This window comes from Atractosteus spatula, chromosome 26, assembly GCF_055471065.1.
Source record: "Atractosteus spatula isolate fAtrSpa1 chromosome 26, fAtrSpa1.hap1, whole genome shotgun sequence".
Lineage (NCBI taxonomy): Eukaryota > Metazoa > Chordata > Actinopteri > Semionotiformes > Lepisosteidae > Atractosteus > Atractosteus spatula.
The window spans coordinates 3,485,911-3,500,052 of NC_142731.1; the positions used below are offsets into that span (position 1 = coordinate 3,485,911).

At 37.5% G+C, this 14,142-nt stretch overlaps 1 protein-coding gene across 5 annotated transcripts in view; it reads right to left on the minus strand.

The window, feature by feature from the left end:
- slc4a1a (solute carrier family 4 member 1a (Diego blood group)) overlaps window positions 1-8,643 on the minus strand; it is a 30,254-nt gene extending 21,611 nt beyond the window's left edge. The window contains exons 1-6 of one of the 5 annotated variants that reach the window (XM_088906424.1): window positions 8,438-8,631; window positions 7,012-7,086; window positions 3,899-4,028; window positions 3,291-3,331; window positions 2,154-2,203; window positions 1,962-1,981 (exon numbers count right to left, since the gene is read on the minus strand). In XM_088906424.1, coding sequence (XP_088762550.1) covers window positions 1,962-1,981; window positions 2,154-2,203; window positions 3,291-3,331; window positions 3,899-4,028; window positions 7,012-7,035 — 265 coding nt within the window. In that variant the 5' untranslated portion in view covers window positions 7,036-7,086; window positions 8,438-8,631. Of the gene's footprint in view, window positions 1-13; window positions 76-1,017; window positions 1,046-1,961; window positions 1,982-2,153; window positions 2,204-3,290; window positions 3,332-3,898; window positions 4,029-7,011; window positions 7,087-8,437 lie in introns of those variants that run through there. The other 4 variants (XM_088906427.1, XM_088906425.1, XM_088906428.1 and 1 more) reach the window with 4 other exon arrangements.
- Between the last annotated feature and the right edge of the window lie 5,499 nt (window positions 8,644-14,142).

The following is a 14,142-nucleotide window of genomic DNA, read 5'->3' on the forward strand; positions in this document are numbered from 1 at the left end:
TCCCCAAACTTACCTACAGCTATCATGTTCCACATAGATTGTCTCTATATTTAATACATTACAAAAAATACATTGCAGATGACTACTGGATAGTCAAAAGGTACTGTGGCTTCTGCATGATGCTGTAGAATATATGTGGAAGTCATATGTTGTTATTAGAGCTTGTCAAAGGAAAAAAAACTTTATAAAAAGCTTCTCATTGATTGCAGATCTATAATACAAAACAGGATATTTGGTTTGAAGTAAAGGACTGAGCACCCATTCTTTCAACAACTAAGCTGTTTCAATAAGTCTGCATGCGTAGACTAGATGATCCAGCTGAACTGCTGACAAATTATACACGGAAGCAACGCAGAAACAGAAATAAAAGCCACTTCAAAGCCAACAAACAAACATTTAAGAAAGCGTTACTGTTTTTCTCTCCATCTCTGCCAAGGTACTGCCATATGGGGCGAAAGATCCTCCCAAACACTTTAGAAGTCCCATGTTCACTGCATCTTAGTTTTCCCAAGGGACAAGATCCCTTGGATGGCTGGATAATCCACATTATGACAAGAGAAAGTCAGTCCATGTCACATTCCAAAGTGGAAAAAGAGCAGGTCTGACCCAAGGCTTCAGCAAAAATGTTAAGGGTTCCCTTTACTTAAGTTACACAATGTGCACATTGATTTTCTAGATAGAAGAAAATGCCTTAAAGTCTTTTGCCGTTGCAACATCAGAAGGTAATCCATAGAGTCTGATCGTTGTGAGTGAGGAGGATAGACTGTGACTCATTTGAATTTTATTGTAAAAAAAACTTCTTTTTTTTTCATGGTTTCTTAATAAACCATGCCTCTGAACTTTAGCTATAGAGACCCTGGTTCTCAGGATGGTAAAAGGAACTATTTGGGGAATTTTCCTTTTATACCTTTAATCAGTTAAAGTTCAAATCAACTCTCATGCACTACACAAAAACGTTTGTCTCTCTACACATAAAAGTTCTATCCCAGTGAAATAACAACTGTAACCAGGACCTACCTGAGGCCAGGACAAATGTGATGTTAATCCTGTTATACAATAGTGTAAAAGATGTCTTTTTATAGCCTAACACTCCCCCCTGTGCAGATGTCACTCACACAGTTAACACACAAACATTAAGAATGTTTATCGTGCTTGAAATTGCACCCATAATATTGATAGTAACCACAGTGGCCTACTTAACAAGGAAAGACAGGTCATTTCACTTTGTTTTATTTCCTTATGATTATGTCAAATACAGCTAATTGTTAAAATGCTGTCACAGCTATTCAAAACAAGTAGCATAACAAGTCTAATACAACATAAGTGTTGTTATTATTCTGTGTAGCAGCAGAACTGTGGACAAATCACATTTTATCTATCCAACGGTCGTCTAATCTGTTGGCTTTTCATGACATTCAGTACACTAAACAAAGCTTATGGGATCAATAGTAGATCAAATGCATTTGAAATCTACTAAGCAAACTAATTGTAATAATAATAAATACATGTGAGTAGTTCTTAACTAATTAAATTCTCTAACTTTAGCCATAAACCAGATTCTGACCCTGCCCTTAACCATATCACCAGTATTTATCTTACATCTAAATGCACATGTATTGTGCACTTAAATCATCCCCTGAGCAGCACAGCTTCTTGTTCCTGCATTGCCACCAGGAGCATAAATAACACTTTTCCAAGATGACTTTGAAATTGTTTTTCCCTGTGGGAAAACTTACATCTAATCCAGTCACCAAGGAATGTACAGATTTACAAAAAAATTGCCCACAGGGAAAATAAAAACCTTTGCATATAATGTCACCAACTATTTTCAAGATATAGCAGTTGAAAGTCTGGAGAGGCCCATGATTTGACCTTTCTAAAAATGCTTTTTTTTTCTGGAATCGTTCAATCATAGTGATCTTGTGGATCACTCTCCACCCTCTTATCCAGATCATACATACCAGCATATTCCATCTGGGTCCTGCAAAAAAACAACACAAAAGCTGTTAAAACAGCATGAAAAGCATTTTAGTCAATTTGATACATTTTTCAGGATGTCAGACTCATTGGCAATTAGTACAGCAGTATATCTGAAGTATCTGCTTCTCTTTTTGATGAGCAGCAGGAGCTGAGAGATATTCTCAGGATCTCACCCCGTAGGATCCTGTGGAAATGGTGAGCCTTCAAATGACCCATCCTGGTCCTGTGAAAACAGACGATAAGAGAAACTGGCACATTGAAAGTTTACCATGGTGGAAACAGAACACAGCAAAGCTCAGCTGTCAGACACTTCTAACAAGCTATAAAGAGGGAGCACAGGTTTACAGAACCTTTGGAGGACGTTATTAGATATCTCAAACGCATTCTTAGTTTTGTGTAATTTTGAGAAAACCAGAAAAATGAATTATCTTCCTCAACATAAAAAGTAGAATTACATATTGATCACTTCAGAGTACTTGTGACTGGCTGCTTGAGGAGACTTTTCAGTAACTGAAAAAAAGCCACAAAGGAAAGGAGGCAATTTGACCCATCTTTGTTTTTTAGTCAATAGTATCTTATTGATCCAAAGTATTTCATGAAGAAACCCCACCGACCGAAACATACTTGAAAACATCCATGATCAAACAGTTAGTCCTGTTTGAAACCTGTGTTTTTCTTACAATCAAAGCAGAGTGTTAGTTTCATTGAAAATCCTGTCTTGTATTTCGTGTGTTTTATATGTACAGTACATATATTGTATATATTTCACTTAACACAGATTCTGATACTTTAGTCTGTGTGTGAAGTGTGTGAAGTGCGCTATTGGTGCACATTAGCAACTGGGAGACAAAAGGCAAACAAACGCAAACACATTTATGTGATTTTGGAATAAGCTATATTGCTGAAAAAATCTTTGACTTATCTATCATTATTGTGGCTTAATTTTGTAAAGTCCAATGTCAATCTTATCCATCCCTCCTCATATTAGCAATCTTTTAAGTGACTATTTTGAGTTGGCAATCAAACATGAAACTTTATTCACACTGTAAATCAAATCTATTTGTTACCTTTCTTTTCAAAAACTCGATATAGTGTGTATCAATGGATTGATTAACAATTTGTGAATTTATTTTACTAAAATGCTCGGTTGAAGGCAAAACACAAATAGCATAAATAAACATTTAAGCCAAATTTGTGAGTTTTTTCCAAGCCTTATCTTGTCTGATGTATAGTATAAAGCTTTAAAAACATATAGATAAATGTTTGATTTTTTCCAGGTCATCACTCCCCTGTAGCCTGTAGGCCTGTACCTGAATTGCAGGAGTTGGCTTCCTTTGAGCAGTCTGCTGATCTGTGGGGAGACAGCGGTGTCTGTTGATATTCTATTCTGTTCTGAGGAATTCAGTCCTATCAAGTGGCAGCACATTTTGAAGGGAATCCTGGATTATTAAGTGTAGATAAGAAAGCACTCTAAAGATTTTCATTTCTGTAGGTCTTTAAAACAACATGTTAATGTTTTCAAATTAGGCTAAATTTTTCTGTGCCCCACTCAAGTTAACTCTGAGGAGCTCAGGTGTTTTGGTGATTCTGGTCATTGAGGTGATTACTAGTCTCTTGATAGTGTCCTTCTCTGGCCAAGATCCCTCCCACAGGCTCCATTCAGTTGAGGCTGGCCCTCTGCAGACTAAATCTTGGATTTTTGGAAACTGGACCGTATCTGTCACTGGTCCAAGAGAAATTATTTGACTATCTCTTCAAATCAGTTAATTGACTCAACTGTGTTTCGTACAGTATGTGTGACATCTCAGTTTTAAATTTCTTCCAAAAACTCATGAGAAATTGATGTGCTCAAAGGAAACATTACAGATATTTTGTGTCCTAATGGGATCTTGACTAGGATGAGCAGTTCATTACTTACATTTCAACTCATCATCCTCATCATTAATGTTATCAGCCTCAGGGTCTAGGATTGAATCCTCAAAACTTGTCCCTACCAGAGTTTGGTGGAATTTTTCATCGTCTTGATAATCTCCGAGGCCTTGCCCAGCCTGCAGTCACAAAAACGGCACACACTGTGGTTACTGTCAACGTTTCCATTGTGTGCTCAGGGGGCCAGGGGAAATAAGTGAAGATTTCAATGTATTCCATAACTGCGAATATTTGAGTCACTCAAGGCTACAGAGGTTTCTTCTTCATGAAATGATGTAGGAATCTAAGGTAATGCCCACAAGACACTTCAACTGCTAAAGTTTAAGAGATTAGTCCATAACTGATTTTCAGACAGATTTTCAGAAACAGAGCATGACTTATGCTCAACATGTTTAGTTTAGTGACAGGGACACTATACTGTAAAAAGGTGCTGTCCTTGGGATGAGACGTAAAAAAGAGGTCCTGACTCTCTGTTGTCATTAAAAACCCCAGGGCATTTCTCGAAAAGGGTAAGGGTGTTACCCTGGTATCCTGGCCAGCTTCCCCAATGGCCTTTACCAATCATGGCTTCCTAATAATCCCCACATTGGTGTTGGTGGAGGGGAGTCCCCATTTGCATGTAAAGCACTTTGAGTGGAGTGTCCAGAAAAGTGCGATATAAGTGTAAGGAATTATTATTACTATTTGCGATTTTTAAAAACAGTATAGAAATTTGGTAAAACTGCCAATATTTCACTTATCTCACGTAAAGTCATAGCAAAAAAAATCAATTTAAACGGGAAGCCTAATCCCATCAGATCTCGTTATGCATCACTGAGTTTGGCCACTGCTTGGGTGGTTAAAACTAAGGGAAAATTCGCTCGTAAATGGGACTGATGCACATAGACCACTAGGTGGCACTCTTACTGCAACACCAGACGTTTCATTGAAAAGAACAAGTTAGAGGTTAATCCCGCGTTGGAAAGAAGGAATAAAAAAGTCATGTTTTCTTCGGGGTTCCCCACACCAACCATTTCATATTAACTTCCCAGTCTGGTGGAAGAGGACTTTCTGTTTAACAAGGTGTAATGTTTTGGACTAGATTTTAAAATGCCATCCTGTTCGCGATCATTGCAATTGTCGAATTGACACAATCTCCTTCAGTTTTCCAACGTTTTACAACCCTGCTATAATTTACTGCATTTATCTAAATAATACATCATAATATGACATTCTCAGCACCATCTCATAACTCTTTGAGTCACCCCTTTCCTTTAAAAACAGTTTAAACGCTTTAATATTAATTATTTTTGATGTTGCTAAAAAACATTTCTCCATAATGGAAACTATCCATCCATCCATTTTCTAATCACTTCCTTTAAATCAGGGTCGCAGGGGAGCTGAAGTCTCTACCAGCACACAACTGGCACAAGGCAGGGTACACTCTGGACAGGGCACCGCTTACAGTATGTATAGTATATGCCACGAAAGAAATTCCCTGAATTATGTTCGAACATCATAAACTTGGTGTTGGCTTCAATGAAGTCATGTTACTATATGTATATACTGAGTGAAAGTACTTTCATACCTTTGTACAATATTTCTTTCTGTTTTTTAAGCAGAAGCATTATTCTATGGCACTTTTTTCTTGAAGAGTCTATCATATCGAGTGAGGCAATCGCAGAATCAAACCCAGAACCCAATAAGGCGGCAGTGCTGGCCATCACAACACTTAGTGATGCCCGAACATATAATTCTATACATATTGTATATGGAATGCTCTCTGTGCAATAGTTTACAGCTTGCACTTTTAAGTCAAGGGTTGCCTGATAAGGGAAAGCATATAATGTCCATTGCAATTATTATTTTATACTTTTATAAACTGTAATTTGTAATTACCTTATAGAATGTAGTATTGGTTTTACCTGTATTTGTCTATAACATATTCTCAAGAAATATTTAAACAGCACTATACTATCAGCCTGAACAATGCAATTCTGGCTGTAGAGCTCAGGCAATATACTTATAGGTGTTTACTATTACCAGTTGAATCAGGATTCCAGGACACTTTAAGAAACCTGAACTGCCTTATGTTATCCAGTAAGGAGCTACAGTATGTTGTCTAGCCTTCTAATTTTAAGAATGAAGGTCCTACGATGTAAGTCTGATTGAAGTAATTGTTCACGTTTTCTACTGTGTAATGAACTAGAGGTGAAAGATGAAATCCAATGGAACAAACTGTCAAGCAAACTGTAAGTGCTAATTCATTGCAGACCTGGAAGAAATGGATTGATGGGTTTTTGGATCGATAAGAGACAAGAAACAAATGACCAGCAAGGTAAGTTGAGTGCTCTCTTCTCATTTGTAACTTTTCTTATGCTTATTCAGAGCTTTGCAGAATTTCAATGTGGAATTAATCAACAGGGATGAATCACAAGACTTGAATTTTAATGCTGTGTTTAGATTTTATTATACCTTCAAAAGTATTTTTAAAGAAAAAGCATGCAGCCAGTAAGTTTTTAGGCAGGCTTTCTCCCTAAATCTTATGATTTTTTATGATTGAACACAAACTATAGGTACTGTATAAGATAGAAACACTGATCCTGAGAGAACTATCTATGGAAAAGACTTGGTGTTTATATTAACACAATATGTTAATCTTCTAGACAATGTGTTGAAGCAGTAAAATCACAAAAGAATGTTAGGATCTACTGTACAGCTAAAGGGAAGAACTTAAAAAAAGGATTATAAAATTGTTTAATGCATTATTTAAGACTTCTGTATACAGCTGTGATCATAATGTTAATTCTTAAACAGCTACAGTAGGTGAGATCTTCAGATCAATTAGCTACTAGCAACCACATTGAGCTAACTGGGCTTAATGGCCTCCTCTCATTTGTAACCTTGCCTATGTTCGTATACTCCACTCCAGCCCCTGGAAGTTACAGTTTTCACATTTATTATTATGTCAACGTTCTGAATTGAAGTAATCATGTACTGGTTTGCTCAAACCTTTTCAGAGTCTGAAGCTGAAGCTTCGTATAGGATAATAGTATATAGTATAGACTACCATGGACTGTGGTCTTGAAGGACTCAAGTAGACCACCCTGTTACAGGACTTACCCCAGGGGATTCTCTGGATGCCATTGATGTGAGATGGAGTTTTTATTGAGTCTGTCTGGGATCAACTTGCATAACCTGGAAAGATAACTCAGCTTGGTTAGCTTACTAATGAGCACAACAGCAGAAAACATGGTTGGTTGAGATTATACTGTAAATTGTTTTAGATGAAAGTGTCTGCCGAATTAATAAACCTAAAAGTGAAAGTCTAATTTATTTCTTCATGCTGTCCCTGACAAAAAGTCAGTGTAAAAGGCAACCAAATGTTTCTTTTCGTGTTGTATACGACATGGTTGAAACTTTAAAAGAGGTATGAGACAAACATTATGGTGGATTTCTTGGTGTGTGAGTTGACTGCTAACTGCCTTAGCTCAAGTAATGAGGAACAGTTGAGTCAACTGTAAAAAAACAACACATATTCATACAGTATATGCAAAATCCTGTTAGTTTAAAATACAAACATCCAAATGAAAATTGATCATTTCTGTCTTATGCTTTCTATATTCATGTGTACAGAGTCAACTTGTGTATGCATGATTGTGCATATGCATAAAGATATATAAAATGTATTTTAGCGTCCTATATATTAAAAATCTAGCTTCATATTGTTTCAACAGAGACAACCAACACGTTCTTATCCACTTGCCTCAAGCTTTTAAGAGGACTTTTGAGTGACAGAGAATCTCACAATTGTGAAACAGCCTTTACTTCAACAAACTAAACAAGCTGTATGGTTAATTCAGAGTTTAAAATTTTCTTTTACACAAATATGTACGTCTGAATCCCTTGATTTGAAATGCGCACTCTGTGCAAAGACTGTTAAAAATGTATTTTTTAAAGTTTTACTTTGCAAGGGACAGCCTTATCAATAGAGAAAAAATGGTTAGAAACATGTTAAAAAAACTTAATGTATCTTTGCATTAATCAATATGAGCTGTAAAAAAAAGTGGAGAATTAGAAATAAAACAAAGATTATGTTGCATACCGCTACCACAAAACCACAAAAGCCCCTTATCTCCCCAATAAGGCAATTCACTTGCTTACTAGGAGTGAACTATAACATTAAGAATTTCCTGACAAATTTCTCTCAACCACATCTAGCCACAGTTATCTCTTCCTGGCATTGGCCTGTTTTCCTGCGGTAGGATGTATGTGTAGATGTGTCAAAATGCTGTCTTCAAAGCAATCACATCATTAGCCATAACACATTTTGGACATTGTTTTGGATTTACTCTACTTTCAATATGGCTCTTAGGGCATCAGAATTTCAACACTTATTGGAAGCATCATTTCAAATTCCTGCCCATTCATAGATTCAAAATGGAATCCTACTACTACTAGTGCTTTAATTTAAAGGATTTCCCAAATATGAACACAAGAAACCCTGAATTATTTGTTATTGCATGTAGAAGTGGAAGACCATTCTTACCTGGTTAAGGAACAGCCAGCCGTTCGGGCGACAAAGCCAGTGGATGCAGATTCCTTTGCTGTGCGCGGGTTCGGATCTGCAGCACAGTGTGAGCTATGCCAAGAGACGGGCGGCAAGAAACCCAGCTGCTCTTCCAAATGGCTGAGTCACTTTCTCCCCCATAATCTCTGGCCTCCACCACCACCACGAACGCTCCAACTACTTTTGCTGGTCTTTAGTTGAGATAAACCCTTCTTCGAGGGCAAATAACATTATCAGGACGGGACATCTTGAAGCAAAGGGGCTATCCCATCTAAGTTACCCCCTCCACCCTTTTAGCTATGGACGGCTGCCAGTACTTGAAGTTGAACAGTTTTCAGTGCAAGCCCATGACTGCATTAGGAGCAGTGTGTCTTATCTCAAAGATGACATTTCTGCTGTCACCTTGTTTACGAGTTGGGGATTCCCTCATGCACGTGAAGATGGGGGGGTATCCTCATTTTCCACGTAGTCAGAGTATTTTCACAGCATCGCTGTTCTGCACTTGCGTTGACATAGAAAACATAGAGTACATCAGTGACAAATAAGGCTAATACTTCACCAACCCTGACACTCAAAACAGGTGGAGCAATTGTACAGCAAAATTTCAATTTGGGGCAGCACCGAGGCACAGTGGTTAGCACTATTGCCTCCCTGTGCTAGGGTCCAGGGTTCAATTCCACATCTGGGGTGCCATCTGCATGGAGTTTGCATTTTCTCCCCATGTTCACGTGGGTTTCCCCCAGATTCTTCTCCCACAGTCTGAAAACATGGTGGTAGGTAAATTTGGTTCTAGGAAATTAGGCACTAGATGTGAGTATGTGCGTGTCTGTCCTGTGATGGACTGGCATCCCGTCCAGAAATAGACTCCAGCTGCCCCATGACATGGATGGACTGTAGATTATAGTGAGACCAATAACACTTTAAAATAACGGGGAAGAAGACAGTTTTAATTCTAATATAATGGATCAGTTGGTAATCATCATCTCTCCAACAGCGTCTGTAGTTAGATGAGATGTCTCATCAGAGCTGTCCTCTGAAATTAGAGGAAAGGTCTGTGACAGGGGGTAGTTTGGACTCAACCTGTACCCTCTAGCATCCTCTCTCGGCTGATGGGAGAAGATAATGCTGCTACTTTGAAAAGCGATGCCCTGGTCCTCCAGGTACCAACTCTTCTGGCCAGTTGGCCATCCCTGTTCCTCAGCAGTACACTTCAACCCCATTGAGTGGCAATCTAACTGCTATGCAGCCCACCTGTCCAGCACCTGTGATGTCCCTCAGTACACCTGAAGCTGTATTTTGTCAAGTATTTCTCACAGAGCCCCACAAGCCTGTAAGCCAGCCTAATACATTGCCACTGAGAACAGTCCTCTGGAAACACAGTTGTAAAATACTTATAATTGTTTTTATGAGTCTTTTAATTAGCTGAGTAATTCCACACAGAACCTTGACAGCTCTGGAATTTCACTCTCTCTGAGTGCTAATTACTCAATTGGACTGAGTTCTTAATTTCACGGGTTTTTCCAATTAACAGGTGGTTATGAAACACAGCCACTTCTTACTACTTCACAATTATACTGTATATAACAAATATTGTGACCATTTTCATGTATAGTACATTAATCGGGTTATCAATCATCAAGAGGCTAGCATTGCTGCCTCGCAGCGCTGGGGCCCTCGGTTCAATTCCAGACCTGGCATTCTACCTGTGTGAAGTTTGTATGTTCTCCCTGTGTGCACATGGGTTTTCTCCAGGTGCTCTAGTTTCCGCCCATGGTAGACATACCGGTAGGTTAATAGGACTCTGGGAAAATTGGCCCTGGGTGTAAGTGTGCCTATGTTTGTGTCTGCGTCTGTATGGATGTCCTGTGATGGACTGGCATCCCATCCAGGGTGTATCCTGCCCAGTATCTACTGCTTCCCGCCCACTGGTTCGAAAATGGATGGCTGGATAATATACAGATCCAAAACACATTACAAATCTAGCTGAGAGGCATTTCATTCCAACCAAGATAAAGTCTTTCTTCCCATTAACAACCAACAGCCAACAGCAAGCACAGAATCAAGGCTACAGACCTTTGGCTCCAGTTCTCTTTCCAATCATTTTCTCTTTTCTTTGACTTAAATGGAAAGACAGGAGCTGCACAGAGAAAGGCAGGGGAAAAGCGGTCTGCACCTGCCAGTATCAGCTGCCAGTATCAACCAATGATCAACTTGAGCACCAAAAAGGAACAAAGACCTCATCGCATTCATAAAATAAACGGTGATTAGATTTGAAAAAAGCTAGATATACAAATAAATACAAAGGTAATTTATTGCCAAATAAGTGAGAAACATGCTCTGACTCTAAAAAGTAGTGTTAAAACAGAAATAGTAGTAAAATATTAATGACTGAAAATTCATATATTATATATTAAATATTAAATATATATAATTCATGATCAGTGAGCAAAAAGAGCAATAAATTGCAATAAATTGTTTTTTTCTTCTTTTTTCTTTTTTATGTTTTAGCATATATAGTAATTTATCTCATGCATGTTGACTCAACTCCCAACTATAAACTATAGATAAACTATAGATACTTTATAAGCCAAAAATGAAGACAATGCAGACTGCAAACTGTTGCAGCCATTCAAGCCAATAAATGCATTAAAATGCATTAAATATGTTTTTCCTAGGAGAATATGTGCTTGGATTGCATAATGACACTGTTAGAATTGGGTTAGTAATCTGAAACTGTAGGCCAATAATTCCATCCTAGTTTTAAATACCACCCCCTCAAACAAATAACCCACAACTTCCCTTTAATGATTTCTATGTCCCAGCAGACTCCTTACAATGAGCCTGAACTTTGTGTTAGTCGTGTTTCTGTGATATCAGTTACCTCATGTGCATGCTCATATAGCAGCTTCAATTGAAAAATTCTTGAATTATGTTCCTGACACCTAAATTTTTGTCAAGGAAATAACCACAGGAAATTGCCACAGGGAATTGAGGTGTCTTGACAATTATGTGGAACATAGGGAACCTGTCTCATCCGCAGGGTCTACTTGTCTGCTCTTGCAGTGGGTTATCAGCAGACTCCACCTGTGCCACCAGCTTTGTGCCTATTATCTGCTGCAGTGCAACTTTCTACAATGATGTCTTGACTAGGGGCTCCACCCAGAGCTCCCCCACCACTCGCTCCGCTCAGAAGTTCACGTTTTGTCATTTGCATATACATGTATATTGTATTTGCCATTCATCAGTTTTTGAAATAATGAAAGCATCTGAGACATTTCAAGGATTTTTGTGACAAGAGGTTTCACGTCTTCGCTTTATCAATACATGCCCTTGCCATATTCACAGCTGAGTGTTCTTGTCATTGGTTTATTAGTGAACAGTCAGGGGAAAGAGAAGGTACGTCTTGTCTAAAGTCTTTCAGGACACAACTTACAGGGTCAACCAAGCTAGTGAATAATGTAGAATCAATTTTATGTTGATAAAGTTAAGCATAAAAAAATAAATTAAAAATGAACAATGCTGATTCCTAATTGCTTAGAAAATAGCACAAAATAATAAAAGAATCACTTTAAGATGAATAAAGAATTGTGGTGTCATATGAATCAATATTAAGACCACTGCTGATTTCATATTTTTTTATTTCACCAGCTTAAAAATTTTTACAACGAATTAGGCAATGCCTTCGCAGACTTACATCCCATTGTTTAATTAATCCAAGTCCTAATTGAATTAACACCTTGCTTAATTAGATTTTCCTTCTCGTTTCACGGGCTAACAAACCACTGATTTCAAGTTACCTATACAATTTAGTTTTTAATCTGAACCATCAACAGTTTACAATTAGTTTCATTAAGACTTCAGTTAATGAGCTGTGCAGCTGTAACACAATTCAAATGTCTCTGAGGACACAAGGGTCAGGAGTCTGGGCACTGAAACATGTAAGTGTGGTTCATATATGGACAGAAACAGTGTTGATGGATTCTGTCCATGTTCATGTACATAAGCTGAACTCAAGAGTGAAATTGACAGACCATTTATTGAAAAACCCTTCGGTGAATGAAGCACAGGTATAGTAACCTAGATAGTGCGGAATCGTTTATGAAATGGAATAGCATCTATACAGGATTTTGAGATATATAGCCACAATCATTCAGATTTAAACCTAGGGCATGATAGGTTTTATAAAGCCAGGCTAGTCATGTTTAGATGTAGTGAGGTTATACTATAACTAGAAATAATGTACTGGTGCTACCACACGTACTTACTACACACAACTCAAATTCTTAATATCATACAAAAAAAGTTGAAAGAGATTAGTTGATAATGCTTAGACAGGAGAAGAACACAGGTTATCACAGGGTATCTAACATTGCTTAAGAGGAGGAAAAAATTATTTTTCCAAAATTACAGAAAGCTGAGCCAGGAGCCAGGAGTCTGTTGTGAGACTGGATAATATTTTCATCCATGGATTACTGCTGGGTTACCACTGGAGGATGGAGTGACAGAAATTCAGTAATGGTGCTTGCTTTTTGAGTGATCAGCATCCGTTATGGTCTACCTGTAAATATAAGTCAGAAACAAAAATAAAAGTCAAGAAAGCTGTGGCTTGAGTTTTTGGTATTGCTTAACCTGAAACATAAACAAGTATCTTTTCTTCTCTTTTTGTGCAGCTCTTATAGGTTTTTAAATAACCCTTTACTGCAGGTGTTTAAATGAAGATGTAAAAAGTCTGGTATTCAGTCTTAACATGTTTAAGCAAATCATCCGTGATTAATGGAACTTGTACAAAAAGACATTAACAGTTGAAGATCCATTCTTTGTGGAAAGCTAGCAAGATTTTATGAATGCCATTGTACACCAGCATCATACAGCTGTTTTAGGAGGGCTCTGTGAGAAAAAAAAAACTCTGTTTCCATTTAAATTTCTGCAACAGCCAATGAAGTGTGTTTTGTGGATTTTAAATAATGCGAGTTGGGGAACAGAGAAAAACAGAGAGTTGGGGAAGGACAATATGGAGGGAAACGTACTGCTCGATACGAATAGCTCTATCTCAGTATAAAGCATGTCAAGTATACATGTTATCATATATTGACAGAGTCATTTTGAAAACAACTCCCTTCAAAGGTGCTAAAGCTTAAGTATTAGCTTCTTACACACTGCTTTAAACAGGTTATAATGTAACCGCACTGCGAATTTGCTAAACTATACTTGAAGAATAAAAAATTAGAATGTAACTTATTAAACTATCAATTTATTATTTATTTTAAATATAAATTATTAACTTTCACGTATTGGAAGATGAGATATTAAAATGATAGATATAAAGTTTGTTTTTTTATTTCTATTTTGTGTGTTATAGGACAGTAGTGTTATGTTGCTAAGTCCCCAATCAGCTGAATTGGCTATATTTTCAAACTAATGAAAGACAACAGTTGCACAACAAAGTGCTTGTTTACCAAGTATTCAGCATTTAGGACCTTTCTTAGGTTCCATAGATCTCTAGCTCCCCCTGCCTTGGTTTGTAAAAGCAAAGTCATTTTAACTGACTGAAAGCAAAATGACAAAAGGTTTAGGATAACACTAAACACTAGATACTACTGGAGAGCCATAAAATATGAGAAAATTCTCTAAGAAATAAGAAGTATTTTTAATATATAATTGTTCCCAACAAAAATATCTTCCCC